Source organism: Lycorma delicatula, chromosome 3, assembly GCF_047948215.1.
Source record: "Lycorma delicatula isolate Av1 chromosome 3, ASM4794821v1, whole genome shotgun sequence".
Taxonomy (NCBI): Eukaryota; Metazoa; Arthropoda; class Insecta; order Hemiptera; family Fulgoridae; genus Lycorma; species Lycorma delicatula.
Window position 1 is genome coordinate 95,800,555 of NC_134457.1, and position 21,267 is coordinate 95,821,821.

At 27.9% G+C, this 21,267-nt stretch overlaps 1 protein-coding gene across 3 annotated transcripts in view; it reads right to left on the reverse strand.

Annotated features, from left to right (window-relative positions):
• Positions 1-21,267, reverse strand: part of LOC142321798 (phospholipase B1, membrane-associated-like) — a 113,686-nt gene that overhangs the window by 63,154 nt on the left and 29,265 nt on the right. The window contains exon 1 of one of the 3 annotated variants that reach the window (XM_075360197.1): positions 2,274-2,407. The exons of the other annotated variants lie outside the window; for them this stretch is intronic. Within the exon in view, the coding sequence (XP_075216312.1) occupies positions 2,274-2,285 (12 nt within the window). The 5' untranslated portion in view covers positions 2,286-2,407. Of the gene's footprint in view, positions 1-2,273; positions 2,408-21,267 lie in introns of those variants that run through there. 3 annotated transcript variants of the gene reach the window in all.

Below are 21,267 nucleotides of genomic sequence, written 5' to 3' on the forward strand. Positions count from 1 at the left end.
TTGTTGTTATTGAATTATTATTCATCGTAATTTTTTTTTACAAAGAGAGGTTAATAATAATTAATAAATAAATTTATTTAAATTAAAAAAAAAGAAAACAGTTAAAAAAAGATGAAGTCTGATTCGAATCGATGGACCTTTCCCTAAGGTCCAAATATTTCATTAATTAAAATTTTATTTGACTATACCTCTGGAACCAATGAAAATAAATAACACTTATCATACATACCACTTTTATCATGATAAATACCACTTATGAATAGCTCTCAATGAGGGCATATTACTGCAGTTAAGAAAAGGTTCAAAATCCGAAGGATACTTTAGTTCCAGTCGATTGCAATCAAAAGAGGGAGGGGGAAGTGCACAACTAGATATTACAACAGTCCTAAATCGAGAATTTCAACATTCTGCAGCTAATCATTTTTGAGTTACGACAGATATATACGTACGTACGTATAGACGTCACGCCGAAACTAGTCAAAATAGATTCAGGGATGGTGAAAATGGATATTTCCGTTGAAATCTAGAAACCGAAATTTTTTACCATCACAGTACTTTATTTTCTTCGTACAAGGAAGTAAATAGAGAAATTAAATGATACTAATCTGTTGCTTAGATAGAAATTTGATTTGATAATAAATAAAACAAATGTAATAAAAGGAAAAAGAAATGAGAATAATGAGGAATTAAATATATTGGAAAAGGGGAAGGACAGTACACAAAATACAAAAAAAAAATGTTTCATCTATGTACTAAAATAACAATGGATCAACAAATTATATTCAAAAACAGACTAGCAAAAGGAAGTGAAGAACTTTCGTGAAAACTATCAAATATAGTTTTAGTATTTAGGAAGGAATTCTTCAAACAAATTTTTTATAGATTGCAGTGATTTACAACAGTAAAATATAAAAGATAAGAAATATAAAAAGGAAAATAATTTAGGATTTCTTTGTTATAGAATGATGTTACAAATTGAATGTTTAAATAAAATTCAATACGAAGAGGTCTTAAGATATACAGCACAAAACTAAAATTTGAGACAGAACTTTGTAAACAGACGAATTAGGTTGATGGACCAGGTATTAAAAATCCACGATTAGTAAATTACTAGGTAAGAGAAGAATGTGTACAAAGTAAAAACTGTAGAAGATGAAAAGTATAAAATTATATTAAACAGATAATTAAGATTGTAGATGAAGTACGTTAAAATTAAAAGATTGGCAGAAAAAAACGGATGGAGAACGGTATCAAATTAATGAGATTAAAACATAAAGGAATACAAAATATAGTATCAAAACAATCTAATTAATGATGATTTGGACAAAATAAGATAAAATAAAGCGATTTTTTGGGAATAAAATTTGTCAGGTAGTTACAACTTATTAAGGAATTTCATTTAAGAAATATGTACTTAAAATAAAATTATTCATCTTTATACATTTAATTAAAAGTTACACATTAAATTTATAAATGAAAAAATTTCATATACTCTTTCCCCCTTGTTTTATGATTAAATTCATTACATTAGTTTGTGCACTTGGGTACATGAAATGGAGATATTACACTATATGAAAAACTACAGCCTGATTAGGACTCGAACCAGGGACCTTCCGGATGAAAGGCTGAGACGTCACCGCTTCTTTATTGAGATAGACGACTTCATATTCCAATCAGAACTTTTTTCTGTTAGAAGATTAGGAACATATAGTCTTATATAGGTTCGTCTATTAGATCTCCCTACAATGGGATGGTGAAATTCACTGTTAACAAAGTGTTTCTAACTTATGTTTTCATAAATGATATATCGATTTCCAAAAAATATATATATATATATTATATTTATAAAATAATAAGTTACTAATGTATAAATAAGCTTACCAAACTTAAAAACATCAATACAAAAACTGCACTTTTTCTAAGGTTATTTAATTCCTAAAATTTATATTTTCGTTCAGGTACAACGTAAAAACATTTTTAAAAATTCAAATTTTTCCTAATCAGGGTTTTTATCTACAGTTCTGAACCAGTCACAAATAATATTAATACGTGTAATATCTATACACGTACTACTGCTTCCTTTGGACCATAGAAAAAAAAATGTTTTTATGAATTGTATTTTACAGTAACACTTGTAAAAATTCATACTTATCGTTTAAGTTTTTTTTCTAATATAATAAAACAAATTACTTTTTTTAAGTCTCTGCTATAATAGTAGTAGTCATAGACTTAAATCTTAAAAACTTTTTAAATATTATTTTTTATATACTTACCGAATATTTCATTGTAATAAAAATTATACGTGCTACAATTTTGAATACAATATTCGTAAAAGATTAATACACTAATATATAAAACAAAGTTTAAAATATGAACGACGAAACACGTATTGCACCGCCGCAGCTACTTATGAAACATAAGACAAATGTTTATAAATATTTCATTTAAAGATGAAGTGATAAGTTACTTATTTAGACAGGATAATGATTTCAAGGAATCCAACATAAATATCATTTTTATGAGTATTTACTCTGATAGATATCTTCTTATTCACATAAGGTTATTTTATAATAAGATTGTTATAATAAGGTTATTTTTCATTATTAAAGAGTGAGATATATATGTAAATTTTCATTCCTTGTAAATAACAGTTTTATAAAGAAAAAATATTAAAAAATAGGTAAGTTACAATGTTTTACATAAATGCGTGTAATCATAACATAATCTGGAACCTTCGTAATCTTACCCGTGATGAAAAAATATTTATTCTATAAACGATGTGTAGGTTGTACATAACCAACTGTGCGTGTGTTTTCTCATGATGGATTATTATTACCCTGTGAAATGTGTCAAGTAATAGTTCCAACTGTACAAGATATTTTCCCGGAATAATTAATCGTTAGTGCCGAACTTATCTGTTATAACTATACGATAGTTTACAAATATCAAAATTTAAATGATTCCTGTCAAAATTCTGTGGCATTCATACATCAGATTAATTGTAACACTCATTGGCATTAAGCCAATGGTTTTAAGTTAAAACCCTGAATCATGTATTAATGAAATATCTGTTTATGAAAAGTATAATGCCTCAAGATATGATTTTAGGACTGAATAATATTGTTGCTGACTCTGCATCATCAAATCAACTTTTTGTTTTTGATATACAGAACTGTTCTAGCAAGAAAAAACTGGACGTTCAAAGTAGAAAACATCAGATTCTTTTAAAATATTCATGATGTAAATCGTCCAACAAAAGTCCGTGAGATTTCCAACATCGTGAGCATCTCCCAAGTGAACGTATAAGCAGTATCGTGTATGAAAATAAACGTACGAAAAATAAATTAACAAGATCGGCGTGGGATTTAATATTTTTTATCGATTGTAAGAAGTGAAGTATTAATAAAGCTGTTTAAACATAATTCAAATGAATTTCTTGTAAAATGTATAACCTCTGATGAAACAAAGGGTTTGTCACTACACAGTAGAAAAAAAAAACATTAAAAGCAATTTTTACAACCAATGGAAGGGCTTCAAGGCTTAACTTGTTGTATCAACTCAGAAGATAAAAAAATATTTACTTTGGGAAGTAAAAAAATATTTTAATCGATTATTTTGAAAAAGAAAAACCCATCACGAAATAATAATATATATTGAACTAGATAGACTGTACGATTAAATCAAATAAAACTGACCACATGTGATGAAATAGAAAATGGTTTATCACAATGCACCGGTTCACGTTATAGTAACTGCATAAGGAAAGTTACTTGAATACTGTGAAAATTGCATCTACATCCCATATTCTTTGATGCAGTTTTTTTTTCTTGTTTTCAAACATTAGAAAGTATTCACGCCGGCCTCCATGGCGCCGAGTGGTAGCGTCTCGGCCTTTCATCCGGAGGTCCCGGGATCGAATCCCGGTCAGGCATGGCATTTACACGCTACAAATTGTTCATCTCATCCTCTGAAGAAATACCTAATGATAGTCCCGGAGGTTAAACAAGAAAAAAAAACATTAGAAAACGGCTTGTTGGAAAGTTATATGTATCAAACGATGTAAACGATGAAATTAATGAAACAATATCACATATGAGGGTTTTAATGAATCGTATTTTTCTGATGACATCAAAAAGCTACAATACTGCTGAAATAAAAAGTATCGAGCTTAAAAGAGTCTATACTGAAAAGAAATGTTACTGAAAATAAACTGTTTTAATTTCTATTCTGGAAAAATATCAAAAGTCCTCTTCCTTCATAAGTACGGAATCATTGAAACACATTCTTTCTATACATAACCAATTTATCTCCTTCCGCTTACAACTAATGATCTAAACGATAACGAAAGCAAACTCCATCCAATTAATAAAGACTAAAATAAAAATAATAATTTAAGAATTTTTTTCTGTAATTTAGGTTCCGGGTCTACGATTTAAAAAAAATTGTAATCATAATTTAAAAACATTCAATTTTCTTTAAATTTTAGATCCTTCATGATAGCTTTATATATGAAGTATAAATTTCAAACAATTTTCCAAAAATATTTAAACCAAAAGGAGCTAGAGCAAAAGATCAAAAAAACGTATATAGTATTTCATTTGTAGGGGGTTGATTTTTTGAAAAGTATGTTTTTTGGATTATATATATGCACTGTAGGTAATAAATTTTCTTTAATAAAGAGTTTTCCCAAAAATGCCTTTGAAGAAAATTGAAATAGTTTTTTTTTACGATATCTCTCCAGTGAATTTTGAATGAAATAATAATATAATCAATGCCCCATACATAAAAATATTTAAGATACATTTGAAGAAAATCAGTTTGATCAATCCTGGAATATAAGGCCAAAAGCAATAGGACATACACACACACACATATATATATATATATATATATATATACATATATATATATATATACATATATATATATATATAAGTACAGCTTGTCTTTTTAGTGTAGATGAACTAAGTGGACCTTAAAACGTACGTAAAGATTTGCAAAAAAAAATCGATACTCAATTTTTGACGTGTCACCATACTTTCCCCTTTAATACTTTTACCCTTTAATATAGCTATATTCTCCGGGAAAATAAAACCAATAAAAACGTAGTTTTGAATAAACGAGAAAGTGAGAACAAAAAACACAATACACATAAAATAAGTTACTAGTAAATGCATGTTTGCAAAGTACAGACAATTTAGAAAAGAGTCTAAAGGGAACAAAAAAATATTATGCGACATCAAACAAAATCAAATTGTTTTCAAATCAAAAGACAGAAAAAAAGCAATATTGTGTGTACGTTTTAATCACTTGTGCACCGTTCTGCGGCATTAAACCAATATACATATATATATATATATACACACTAGAGTATCACTAGGTGACATGAAGTATAAATGTATTAATGCGGTATTTCTCTAACACAATCAAGGATAACTTCTTCAAAGCGACTGTCTCGAACTGACGACTTCCACAACAATATACTACCATTAACATGTCAAAGCTTGTCTACGACTGTCAACCACTCAACTTGCCAAGCTGCCTAAATTTGACATCTTACATCACGTATAATCAGAAATGATCATGACTTATAATCAGAAATTATGAGTCACAAACTTAGCTGATTACAAGCTTTCATTAGCGACTATATTAACTCGTTCATTACCTAGAATTTTTACATAGCTTGGACCTAGAAGAAACTCAGGTTTGTCGTAGCAGCTGAGAACCGACACAAATCTTAATTTTCTAGAATATTTGATATGTTGTGAATACGTCAGACAGTGATTGGGAACATTTACTACACTGCAGTACCCAAATATAACAGAATTCATCTGCAACATGACGAAAGGTGACTGTATGGCATACAACTCGTAAATTTAGGGTACGAACAGACAACAACGAATTTATACAACATTTTTGTATTTTTATTGTAAAAGGTTTTTCGTTAACTGTTTTTTATTTACAATAGTTGGGAAGGGAGATACCAATAATTTTCAAAAGGTTATATTGTAAAAGACGAAAGTCGTGAAATTTGATGATGGTAAAGATAATAGTTCATATTTTAATTTACCTTTTACCTTACCTTATTAAAAATTACAATCTAGATTTTTTTTATATACAAAGTAAAAACGACTTGTTTTCTGAACTTTACAACATTTCTTAATAAAATAAATAATACGTTCAAATGCCAAAAAATTCAGAATAACGTTCCCAGCTTTTTAATAAAACTTCACAATTTAGTTAATTCAAAGTTATAAATAAATAAACTGTTAAAATTCAAAAACCTACATTGATATTTATTAAAATATCACGTGCAAGATTACTTTTATCTTCATAGCATTTAAAACCGAAAAACATTGTAACTGTTGTAGGTTGCAAAACACGGTAACTTGAAATATTCAAAACTTTTCATAAGAACCCAAAATGATATATTTTATAAAGCAGCAAAACGTTCTTAATATTTTTTTTTCTAAATATCTCAGACTTTTATGTCGGGCTAACCAGTGCTCGGATTCTATGTAGAACAAAGGTTCACAAAATTGGAAGAAAAGAGCTGAAAAATCTGAAATATTTGATGATTCTTTTTTTTAACTGATTGATTTTTATGATATCGAAGTTTAGGGATATACAGAGGCCAAACTCTAGGAACTAATTCTAGTTAACATACTAAAGAAAAAATGTCCAGTGAATACAGGTCTGAAAACGCATATTTCCTGTCTGTCCACTTTATTTTTTAAGAAAAAGATTATTTTTTCAATAACGGTTTAAGATAAAGCAATAAAATGTAATTTAATAAACTAAAATTTTTTAATAGGAAAAAAATAGCGATACTCTTCGTTAACAAATTTCAAAATGGAATTTCAATTTGTGTTGTGTTATAAAAATTATGAAGCATTCTTTTGTGTACAAAATGACATCTTAGTCGTAAAAATTTGACGACAAAAAACAGAAACCTGCAAAAAGTAGGCCTAAACCGACATGGCAGCCATCTTGTTTTTTTATTATCGTTGTTTCTGATTAAAATTGCTAACTTTATCAATTCTAATCAGAAAATTTGATTTAGTTATCAAGTGAGTCATGATAATAAAAAAAACAAGATGGTCGCCATATCGGTTTACACCTATTTTTTTGCAATAACTCTGTTGTTTGTCGTCTGATTTTTACGACTAAGGTGTTTTGTTAAAAAAAAAAATGCTTCATAATTTTTGTACACAGTTCGATAAATCTAATAATTCCTAAGATATTTAAGATTGAAAGTTTGAAACGACCGCCATTTTGACATTTGTCAACGAAGAGAATCGTTATTTGTTTCCTATTAAAAATGTTAGTTTAAAATAAAGTACTAAATTTTATTGCGTTATCTCCAACCGTTCTTGAAAAATAATTTTTTTTTTTTTAAAAACAGAAAGTGGCGGACAGACAGGAAAATATGCGTTTCGGACTTATGTTCACTAGACATTTTTTCTTCAGTATGTTAACTAGAATCACTTCTTAGAGTTTGGCCTCACCTTTAAAGGATATCCTATATAATGCAGCTTTCTTAATTCAGGATCGGTAAACAGCTACTTTTCTTGCTTGTCAGGTCAAAGAATATGTTTATAATTAAAATTGTACAACAAAACTTTGACTGGGGATAGTAGAAAAGAGCTGTTATATTGTTGAATATGAGATCTGGCGGGTGTCGAACTATCAACCTACCGCAAAGTAAAGCAAGCGCTAACCATTTACTTCACAAATCCATCGAAATCCAATCTTAGTAAGGTATTAATGTGTTAATAATTATTCAGGTAATTTTCTTTTATTACAATGATATTGCATATAATTTTTGGAGGTGTGCGTCCCTAGTTAATAATAACAGTATAAAAAAAGTTGTGGTTAAGTTGTTAAATGTTACATAATTAAAATACTAAAAGTTGAAAAATCTTTTTCAATAATGAATAGTTTTCAAATGCCATTAAAAAAATCACATAAAGAAATTGGTAGGTAAATTATTACGGCAGAGATTTAAATTAATTTTTAAAGAAAAAGATCTGTGTAAATATTCAAACAAATATTGATAAATTTTTTATATCTAGTAAATTTATTTACATTGTTTATACTTGTATAAGGTATAATTATAGCCAGTTGCATAGATTCTTAATTTTTTCTCATATAATTAAAAAAGGTAATATAATGAAGATACAGTAATGATAAGTATTTCTGTGGAAAATATTAATAAGAAGTAAAATGTAAAAGCAATGACGCAAACATTATTACTAAATAAAATCTGTGACCTTCATAATGAAAACTGAAAGTAAAACTCGATGTATAAATAATTATTCTTATGAGTAGAACCATATTATTTAAAAAAATGTGCAAAAGATGTTCTAAAATAATTTACGAGTCTTTTTAACGTACATAAATACTTTGCCAGTGCACTTACTGGATTGGCATTGACCTATAGTAAACTGCAGTTTCCATTTTTTTAAATAACATTCGAGTAAACGCTAAATGGTGGTGTTTTTAATAAGATGAATTACATCAACCTTGACCCAAGTGGGTTACAGATGTATATAAACACATTTAATCAGCCTTTTTATTACCTTGACTCTACCCCTTCTTCCTATTCATTATAAAAGAGAAAAAGAGTGAAGAGGAAAGAGGGAAAAAATTATATAACTCACGCAAAACAAACACGTCTTAAACGAAATTATTTTTTATACCCATAATTCAGTTTTTACCGATGTAATTTAGTGTTCATTTACTACAAAAATTTAATTTCAATGAATTAAAAATAAAATTTATTAAAATTTGAGTGTATTTGTATTGACTAAACTATATTTCCCGATGGACCTGTTCCTCAAATGAGATGCCATAAGGTGCAAAATGCCTTAAATTTACAAAAACCAATTTCAATTTGTCTTTAACGACGAAAAGAGTAGGATTTTCAAATCGACTAATATGTTTAACTAAATATTTTCAAGCTTTACTCTTCTTCACCAAATGGATCGATTTCAATAATTTTTTAATATTATTATTTTTTTTTGTATAAAAGTTGTCGTTTGTATAAAAATTAGTCGTGTTTTTAAGTTTTTTCTAGATTGCTAGAGCCTAACATTTTTTTTTTTCAACAAAAAATTAGTACAGAATCTTATTAGGCAGTTTGAACATTTTTTTGCAACGTTATTCCTTCCTTATCAATTATCAATAAATTTACTTGATAAACACACACACACAGAATATATATATATATTTTTAAATAATTTAAAAAAATATATTTTTTATATTAAAAAAAATTTTATATATAATTTTAAAAAAATTGGATAAAAATAATACATATTCTAGCATTAAAAGTCCAGATTGGGCATTGAATTTTGACTATTTAAAATTACAAACAATTGTAGCTAAGTAGTGTAAAAACTATTAAATTGCCAAATACGTATTTTAATTGTTGAGTTGTTAAATTTAACAAAATTAAAAAATAAAAAATTTACATTTTCTAAATAATGGATTTTCGTTTCTTATATTTTATATTTAATAAAATAGAATTTAAATATTATTATTAAATATCGTTTAATTTAATTTTTCTTTTTATTTATTTTAAATAATTGATTCTGCTTCTAGATACTTCCAATATTGAAATGATTCTTGGTTTGAATTTAAATTATAATACATTATTCTTCGGCCACGTTTCGGTTCTGTTCTGATATTAATAAGAGCCAAATTTCTTAAATGTTTGTTCATGTTCAGTTTATGTTATTCATTTCCTCAAAATTAAATTCTCTACATTTTATTCACCGAAATATTATTTGTTTATTAACAATTTAACAAAGTTATTGTATGTAAAATCTAAAAAAACTGTGTTTTGCGACACCAGTTTCTTTTTTGTTTTCTTTTTACAATAATTTCTCAAAAATAATATATAAAGTGTTGGAAACTGTTTTATTTATTTTTTAGGTCAAAACCATATGAAATCATCTGATTTTTTTCCTTAATTTAAGTTCAAAAAATATTAGTATGTTCATTTTATTCTTGAAACAGAAATTAGAAATAAACTTTTCGTAGGCCGCAACTCAAAAAGAAGCGTTTCTGTTTCTGGACCTATTTATATGAAATTTTTCTTTATTTTCATTTGTAGAACATATCCTGAAATTCTTTCCATTTTTTAATGAGACAGTCTGTACATGAAGATACGTTGAAATTAAAAATCGATATAGAATGTTAATTGTTAGAACAACGTGAACATCAAATATAACACAATATTAGTTTTTTTACTCGTCAAAACATGTTTAACTTTATGCAAATATTTTATCTGCATTTATATTTTACGTTTTTTAGAAGGTTTTTCATCTTAGTGTTTCTTACGAATGATATTTTTCATAAACAAATAGTTTTGTTTTAAACCTACCCATATTTTACAACTAAAACTAAAAAATTTAACACAAAAATAAATTTAAAAACGAAATTTCTATATACCATTTTTATATGGTATTAAATTTTGTATAAAATTAAAAAGAGAATGACGGGTAATTTTCGCTATTTTGAACTTTAAACTTTTTTTATAGAGATTGTAGAAAATTGACCTTTAGTACAATGAAAATATTTAAGTTATTTCAAATTACGAAGTTTTAAGTCAATTGGATTTAGGAGGGGAGATATTCAACATTATTTCTTAACAGTTTTCGCCTCAAAAAAAAAAAAAAAAAAATTGAAAAAAAAAGAAAAAATTGAGCACAATATTTAACTTATTTAACTATATATATATATATATTTCTGCATATACATTCGGAAATTTCTGCCTGATGTACAAAAATCCGGGACTATCCTTCTTCATTGCTTTTAAAAAATTTTTCATTAGTACTAGCTTGATATGGAGAGGGAGTAAAAATATTTTTTTGAGTTCAACTAAGGGCTCATGAATAATATTTTTCCCATTTGGAGTTAAGTTGTCTTGTTTATTACACTCTTTGGTAATATAAAGTTTATCCCTATTTCGGTTGTCGCATTTACAAAGAAAACACTTGTTCTTAGTATAGCCTAACTGTATGCCTAAAAAGAAGTAACTATAACTTTCAAATTAACACATATGTTCCAGCTATGTTATTTATAATTTATTTTTTCAAGAACGTCTTTCATCACATCGTATGTCTCTTTGAAATTGATATCGTAAGCGATTGGTATCGAAGGATATTTGTTACCGTTGTGTAGTAGAACCACTTTTAAACTATACTTCAACGAATCCATGAAAAGGCACCAGTCCTCAAGTTTATGAACTTGTCCTAAGTGCAACATAAGCTCGTAATATCTGTGCAATAAAAGAAATTATTTTCATCAATAAAGTACTCAGAAAGTTCTTTTTGTCGGCTTCGAAAGTTCAAAATTTTTGAATTCTTTGAAGTAAATTCCAACCTTGCAGTCTTGATCCTAACAGTTCATCTTGATTTTTTGATAAATTTAAACCCCTAACCAAATCATTTAATTCACCTTGTGATATAATATGAGGCTGATTGGAAGATAATTCAAAATTAAAATCATTGTTTTCTTCTTCTATATAATTCTTCTGATCTTAATTTATGTACACGTTCTCTAGTTTTCAAATTTTCTTCCTCTTTATATTTATCATCTTTTAATTTTTTTAATCTTCCCTTGTTCTTAAAGTTTTCTTCCCCTTCATATTCATCTTCTTATCGTTTTTTGACATATATTTCTTCATTTTTTCTTTTTTTCCTGTATGATTGGTTTTTTTTCATTTTTGATTATTCACCAAATAATCCAATATTAAAAACTGAATATTTTACACCGTAAGGTCGAAATTAACATTTGTAACCAGTATATAGATGTTCACTAAACGGAATAGTTTAATTATTATTAACTTTTATTTATACGACACACCAGAAATCTGAGACTTTTGTTAATTAGCAACTCATGAAGTTACGAATAATTATTTGTCAAGTAATACGAGCAATATAGAGACTATTACTCTATCCTAATATTTCATGTAAGATTGTTGAATTAATAATTGTATAAATATTTGATATTAATAAAAACTAATATTTCAGAAATTGTGTAACTATCCATTTTATTAAAGAATTGGTGGATCGTATCTCACTTTCTGAATGAAATAAGTTTTAATGAAGTGCAGCAAAAAATGCATATATATAATTTAATAGGCTTACAAAGAAATTATATGGTATCCACATCAGATTTTGTTCTTAATTATAGCTTAAATACTGAATAATTTTTAAGGTAAAAATTACATTTGATCAAGGCGACCAAGTTATTTTAATGAACATTTTCATATTTATCGCAATTGTGCTCTAGTACTCTAAATATTTCGTAATAAGTATTAATATTAAAAATCCTACGGCGTATTTGAAATAAAAATGTGTTAAGACCTAACCCGGGAAATTTATTCAACCTTTGCCGTCTGTTTTAATATTTTTTAAAGCCTCAAGCTTTACATCAATGTTTTCAGCAATTTATTTCATGTTTTACACCAATTTCCAAACATCTCTCTTCTTTATCTACCATTAAAAAATTAAAATTAAAGCACGTTCCAAGATGAGAATTACATATTTTGTTTTTATTTTTTTTTTAATAAAGAAAAATATTGTTTAATATTTTAAAATTTAAATACCAACAACGTTTAGAAAATCACGCCAACCACTGCTGTCAATCTGCTTGATAACAGTGGGGACGTCTGAAGGTTTAAACGTCTTCATATTCCTGATTTAGGGGCTACTGAATGACAGTTTACAGTTAATATCACCAAATCTAGCGCGATGTTATTTTGTTTACTTTTTTGTTTATAGCTGCAATTTGTTTTGTTGTTTTGCTCGACTAGCTATCACGTGATTATTTGTGTTTTTATTTTACTGACTATTTATCTATTTATTGGTTTTTATTTTTAATTGTTTGTTTTTATGGACTATGAATTTTTGGCAGATATATTACTTCCTTGTACGTAGTACAAGCGTCCAAAAAAGTCCAAAATCCAAAAATAAAATTTAGATTTTTCACCTTTTCTTAACTACAGTAATAAGCAATCATTAAAAGATTTTCAACGATATATCATAAGTGGTACTTATTTTCATTGGTTCCAGAGTTATAGCACAACAAAATTTTAATTAATGGAATATTTGGATCTTATAAAGGGAAGGCACATCAGCGAGATTCCGACTTCATTTTCTTTTTTTAACTTTGTTTTTAAGTTAAATATTTTGAATTATTAATTATTATTAACTAGTGATTGTAAAAAAAAATTAAAATAAATAATACATCAATAACAAAAAAAAAAAAATATGTAAAAAAAATATAAATATATAAAAAATATATGTAATTTAATAAGCGTACATGGAAGTCATGTGATGTCCATATCAGAATTTTCTTTACTAATGAACTTTCAGATTATTGTTACCGATAACTTATTATGGCTGTCTATTATTGGAGTTCCTTAAGAACCCCTTACCAAATAATTTACTTATGGTTCCACTTAAGGAGCCGATTGTAAATGTACTAGTGAAACAAAAAAAAGAAACATAAATAGTTAAAATTTAAAATTATTTATTTTACAGAAGATAATAATTAACAACAAAACTACAGAAAATTGTAAATACAGAGAAGTCTTAAAACAAAATAATGATAATTTAAATTTAATTCAATGTAAGAGATATAATAAATTTTGAAATAATTACTTCTAATAAACTCCCCCAAAAAAGCTAATTATATAAATTATCCTTGACCAATGACCTTGTTTAAAATATAATTCTCTACTTTTAATGACTGATATAAATCTGCGGTTTTCGTAGCCTCACTATGCAGTTCTGATTAAACATAAAAGATAAATATTAAAAAATAAATAACATTTTTTTTAATTAAAAAAAATTATAGTTGCCTATCGGATATCTTCATTCATTATTGCTATTACTCATATTACAATTTATTATGGAACCAATAACTCGTTTAACATTATAACAATTATAAATCGTTCTTCTGATTTTTATGAATTTTGTTAACGAAGATTTCGGAAGATTAACGAAAAAAATACTTTGCTAAGATTAACTTAAAAAATCTGATGTGGACACAACAAGACTCCCTTGTACACCTATTAAATTACATATACACATCTTTTGCTGTACCTCATTTAATTTTATTTCATTCGAAAATGTAACACGATCCTATAATTCTCTAATAAAGTGGACAGTTATACAATTGCTGAAATATTAGTTTTTATTAACATCAAATATTTATACAATTATTAATTCAACAATCTTCCATGATATATTAGGATAGAGTAAAAGTCCCTTTATTACTCGTCTTACTAGATCAGTATTATTTACATCTTCGAGAGTGGCTGATTAACAAATGTTTCAGGTTTCTGGTATGTCGTACAATAATAAGTTAATATTAAATTAAACTATTACATTTAGTGAACTTCTGTATACTGGTTATAAATGTTAACATGAAGAAATATATTTCAAGAAAACGACCAGAAGATGAGTATAAAGAGGAAGAAAATATTAAAAACAAGGGAAGAATAAAAAAATTAAGAGAAGATGATAAATATAAAGAGAAGGAAAACGTTAAGACCAACAAAGAATAAAAATATTAAAATATCATGATGAATAAAAAGAGAGGAAATTTGAAAACTAGAGAACGTGTACACAAATTAAGATCAGAAGATTATATCAAACCAAACAGCGATTAAATGATTGGCAACAAAGAACAAATAAACGAAATGATGATCAACTCCGATTTAGGGAGATTATTGTTCGACTATATCAGAAGAGTAATGAACTAAAAGATAAGAATTTTTTGCAATTTATTACATAATTTACATATTTACTGAGGCATACGTGCTATATGTTGTTCTTGTTAGAGTTTATTTTCAGCCACTCTGTAGTTAACTTTAATGTAGATAAAATTAAACCGAAATTAAATTAGAAAATCCAACAATAATACAATTCTAAATCATAATTTTCAATTAATATTAAATAATCAGATGTTTCCCCAAATCTATTACATATACACATATGTAATAATGCCTAATAAATTACATATACACATTTTTAAAAGTACATAAAATTTTATTTTACGAATAACTTCTGATTTTTTTTTAATGTCATTATTGAATTATTATTTATTGTAAAAATTTGTTTACAATCACGGGTTAATAATTATTAATAAATCAATATGTGTAAATTAAAAAAAAAACAAAAGCAGATGAAGTCTGATACGATCTGATGTGCCTTCCCTAGTAAGATCCAAATATGTTATTAATTAAAATTTTATTTATCTATAATTCTGGATCCTGTGAAAATAAGCACCACTTATGATATATCGTTGAAAATCTATAAATGAAGTCTTATTACTACAGTTAAGAAAATGTTCAAAATCCAAATTTTTTGGGATTTTCGGCTTTTGTGAACACTGTTAGGTCAGTCGATTGTAATCAAAAGGAGAGGTGCACAACTAGAAGAGTCCTAAATCTAAAATTTCAACTTCCTACGGCTAACTGTTTTTGCGTTGTGCGAGATACGTACATACGTACGTACCAGAAGATGAGTATAAAGAGGAAGAAAATATTAAAAACAAGGGAAGAATAAAAAAATTAAGAGAAGATGATAAATATAAAGAGAAGGAAAACGTTAAGACCAACAAAGAATAAAAATATTAAAATATCATGATGAATAAAAAGAGAGGAAATTTGAAAACTAGAGAACGTGTACACAAATTAAGATCAGAAGATTATATCAAACCAAACAGCGATTAAATGATTGGCAACAAAGAACAAATAAACGAAATGATGATCAACTCCGATTTAGGGAGATTATTGTTCGACTATATCAGAAGAGTAATGAACTAAAAGATAAGAATTTTTTGCAATTTATTACATAATTTACATATTTACTGAGGCATACGTGCTATATGTTGTTCTTGTTAGAGTTTATTTTCAGCCACTCTGTAGTTAACTTTAATGTAGATAAAATTAAACCGAAATTAAATTAGAAAATCCAACAATAATACAATTCTAAATCATAATTTTCAATTAATATTAAATAATCAGATGTTTCCCCAAATCTATTACATATACACATATGTAATAATGCCTAATAAATTACATATACACATTTTTAAAAGTACATAAAATTTTATTTTACGAATAACTTCTGATTTTTTTTTAATGTCATTATTGAATTATTATTTATTGTAAAAATTTGTTTACAATCACGGGTTAATAATTATTAATAAATCAATATGTGTAAATTAAAAAAAAAACAAAAGCAGATGAAGTCTGATACGATCTGATGTGCCTTCCCTAGTAAGATCCAAATATTTTATTAATTAAAATTTTATTTATCTATAATTCTGGATCCAGTGAAAATAAGCACCACTTATGATATATCGTTGAAAATCTATAAATGAAGTCTTATTACTACAGTTAAGAAAATGTTCAAAATCCAAATTTTTTGGGATTTTCGGCTTTTGTGAACACTGTTAGGTCAGTCGATTGTAATCAAAAGGAGAGGTGCACAACTAGAAGAGTCCTAAATCTAAAATTTCAACTTCCTACGGCTAACTGTTTTTGCGTTGTGCGAGATACGTACATACGTACGTACGTAAATTTGAAAACCGAAATTTTTCGCGATCACAATACTTGCTTTATTTCATACAAGGAAGTAAAAATACATTTTAACTTTTTTTAATTTTTTGAACTCGGAGCTAAATTATAATCTACTACCATCATCTTACTCACACTTAATCCAGTGTCGGCTTCAAAAAAGGTGCAGTTCAAACCTTTTAATGTGTTTGATTTTTACTTTTTAATAGTTTTTTTTTTGTAGCCGGTTTTATATTGAATCACTTTGTTTTGATAGCAATGATGGAGGCGCCTTCCTTGGTAAAATATTCCGGAGGTAAACTAGTCCCCCGTTCGGATCTCCGGGTGGGGACTACTAAGGAAGGGGTCACCAGAAAATTAAAAAATAACATTCTACGAGTCGGAGCGTGGAATGTTAGAAGTTTAAAAAAGGTTGGTAGGCTGGAAAATTTAAAAAGAGAAATGGATAGGATAAATGTGGATGTAGTAGGAATTAGTGAGGTTCGGTGGGAAGAGGAAGGCGACTTTTGGTCAGGTGATTTTAGAATAATAAACTCAGCTTCAAATAATGGGCAGGCAGGAGTAGGTTTCATAATGAACAAGAAGATAGGGAAAAGAGTAGAATATTTCAAAACACATAGCAATAGAATCATTGTAATAAGGATAAAATCAAAACCTAAACCGACAACGATTGTTAACGTCTATATGCCTACAAGCGCCCATGATGATGTAGAGTGTGTATACGAAGAGATTGATGAAGCAATTAAACACGTAAAAGGAGATGAAAATTTAATAATAGTTGGAGATTGGAATGTAAGCATTGGAAAGGGCAAGGAAGGAAATATAGTAGGTAAATACGGGTGGGCAAAAGGAATGAAAGAGGGGACCGACTTATAGAGTTTTGCACGAAGTATAATTTAGTAATTGCCAACACCCAATTTAAAATCATAATAGAAGAATATACACTTGGAAAAAGCCAGGCGATACTGCAAGGTATCAGATAGATTATATCATGGTTAAGCAAAGATTTAGAAATCAACTCGTTGACTGCAAAACTTACCCTGGAGCAGACATTGATAGCGACCATAATTTGGTGATAATGAAATGTAAATTGGGATTTAAAAACCTGAAGAAAAGGTGTCAGATGAATCGGTGGAATTTAGAGAAGCTTGAGGAAGAGGAGGTAAAGAAGATTTTTGAGGAGGACATCGCAAGAGGTCTGAGTAAAAAAGATAAGATAGAAAATGTAGAAGAAGAATGGGAGAATGTTAAAAACGAAATGATTAAATCAGCAGAAGCGAAAGTAGGCGGAACAAAGAGAACTGGTAGAAAACCTTGGGTTTCAGACGATATATTGCAGCTGATGGATGAACGTAGAAAATATAATAATGCTAGTGATGAAGAAAGTAAAAGGAACTACCGACAATTAAGAAATGCTATAAACAGGAAGTGTAAACTAGCGAAAGAAGAGTGGATTAAAGAAAAGTGTTCAGAAGTGGAAAGAGAAATGAACATTGGTAAAGTAGACGGAGCATACAGGAAAGTTAAGGAAAATTTTGGGGTACATAAATTAAAATCTAATAATATGTTAAACAAAGATGGTACACCAATATGTAATACGAAAGGTAAAGTCGATAGATGGGTGGAATATATTGAAGAGTTATACGGAGGAAATGAATTAGAAAATGGTGTTATAGAGGAAGAAGAGGAAGTTGAGGAGGATGAAATTGGAGAAACAATACTGAGATCTGAATTTAAGAGAGCATTAAAAGATTTAAATGGCAGAAAGGCTCCTGGAGTAGACGGAATACCTGTAGAATTACTGCGCAGTGCAGGTTAGGAATCGATTGATAGATTATACAAGCTGGTGTGTAATATTTATGAAAAAGGGGAAGTTCCGTCAGACTTCAAAAAAAGTGTTATAGTTATGATACCAAAGAAAGCAGGGGCAGATAAATGTGGAGAATACAGAACAATTAGTTTAACTAGTCATGCATCAAAAATCTTAACTAGAATTCTATACAGGAGAATTGAGAGGAGAGTGGAAGAAGTGTTAGGAGAAGACCAATTTGGTTTCAGGAAAAGTATAGGGACAAGGGAAGCAATTTTAGGCCTCAGATTAATAGTAGAAGAAAGATTAAAGAAAAACAAACCAACATACTTGGCGTTTATAGACCTAGAAAAGGCATTCGATAACGTAGACTGGAATAAAATGTTCAGTATTTAAAAAAAAAATAGGGTTCAAATACAGAGATAGAAGAACAATTGCTAACATGTACAGGAACCAAACAGCAACAGTAATAATCGAAGACCATAAGAAAGAAGCCATAATAAGAAAAGGAGTCCGACAAGGATGTTCCCTATCTCCGTTACTTTTTAATCTTTTCATGGAACTAGCAGTTAATGATGTTAAAGAACAATTTAGATTCGGAGTAACAGTACAAGGTGAAAAGATAAAGATGCTACGATTTGCTGATGATATAGTAATTCTAGCCGAGAGTAAAAAGGATTTAGAAGAAACAATGAACGGCATAGATGAAGTACTACGCAAGAACTATCTTATGAAAATAAACAAGAACAAAACAAAAGTAATGAAATGTAGTAGAAATAACAAAGATGGATCACTGAATGTGAAAATAGGAGGAGAAAAGATTACGGAGGTAGAAGAATTTTGTTATTTGGGAAGTAGAATTACTAAAGATGGACGAAGCAGGAATAATATAAAATGCCGAATAGCACAAGCTAAACGAGCCTTCAGTAAGAAATATAATTTGTTTACATCAAAAATTAATTTAAATGTCAGGAAAAGATTTTTGAAAGTGTATGTTTGGAGTGTCGCTTTATATGGAAGTGAAACTTGGACAATCGGAGTATCTGAGAAGAAAAGATTAGAAGCTTTTGAAATGTGGTGCTATAGGAGAATGTTAAAAATCAGATGGGTGGATAAATTGACAAATGAAGAGGTATTGCGGCAAATAGATGAAGAAAGAAGCATTTGGAAAAATATAATTAAAAGAAGAGACAGACTTATAGGCCACATACTAAGGCATCCTGGAATAGTCGCTTTAATATTGGAAGGACAGGTAGAAGGAAAAAATTGTGTAGGCCGGCCACGTTTGGAATATGTAAAACAAATTGTTAGGGATGTAGGATGTAGGGGGTATACTGAAATGAAACGACTAGCACTAGATAGGGAATCTTGGAGAGCTGCATCAAACCAGTCAAATGACTGAAGACAAAAAAAAAATCTTTGTTTTACATTATTATTTGAAATATACGTAAGCCAACAAAAAACACTGACCGAATGAAAAAAAAATTTGCAAAAGGCGAGAAACCTGCATCTTGTAAATCTTTATAAGTTAATGTCTTAGAAACTCTTTCCGTAAATAAAAGATGGAATCTGGAAAAATGGCTTAAAAAGAGAGATTGTTAAAGAGCTTGAATTTACACTTTTTATATATGTTATTACTATTCTCAAGTTTTCCAACTAGTTTTTCTAAATGTTCGCTTTACAATACTTTTAACATTACAATATATTTTTATCTGTTTCAAGATTTACATTATAACGCTTTACACTCCAGTACTAATCAGTATTAACAAAAAAAGTAAATAATATCGTCTTTAGAGCTTATGTAATTTTTTCCTGAAAAAAATTATTCTACTCAAATAATCTGAAATAAGATTAAAAAGAGACCACTGAACTTATGCTATGAAATAAAAGAAAGTTATAAAAAGAGAATACCATTCGAAATGAGTACCACTTTTCTAAATTAAAAATACGCTACAATAGAATAATCAAATCATTATAGAGACATGATTAAAAATCAAAATATGATTTATCGTAGAACTGGGTGATACGTAAAAATCATTTTTTAACTATAATATATATATATATAATCACGAGGTTGTAAATGGATTCTCCTTTATTAAAAATCAGTTAAATGAAGACAGATGAACTTAAAAATTAATTTTGATTTAAATTAATTTAAAATTAAAAACAAAATTAAGCTTAAAATCTTGCAAGATTTATAGTTTTTAAATATTAAACAAAATATTTTAGTTGACACTATAATCTTAACAACACAAGAAGATCTACTTGGATTATAATTTTAAACCGTTGAAATAATAAAAAAAATCCACGCCTGGCAACGGAAGCACGTCTTATCCACAATACCTCAGAATATTGAATTATTTTTACCTAGGAAGGGAACAGTATATTCTATAATAATAAAATAATGGTAATAATAATAATAATAATAAATTATTTAATTCTATTCATTTAAAGTAATGATATTTAATTGAACCTTAAATTGTATTTCTTATTAACCAATAAATTATTGAGTCTCGTAAATTTTCTAACAAACTCCAGAATCTGTTACCTAGTGTTTAGGAAAGGGGATTTAACAGTTGTTTTCGTTCGGTATAAGTCATCTCGCTTTGATCAAACATTTTATTTTGACCAACTCCGATAGATCAGCAATTAAAATTGCTTTTCCTTCAAAAGTTAAGTAGCCATTCCATAAACAGTTCAGATTTCTTAAAAGAACATTATTCTTTCCACGTATTCTATGGTGCAAGGTAAGAGCTGACTAACCCCCTACGTTAGTCTAGTGGTTAAACCAAAGGCTGAAGGCTAGTCTAGGGGTCATCGCAAAATCAGCAGATTTTCGAAATCGAGAGTTCTATGG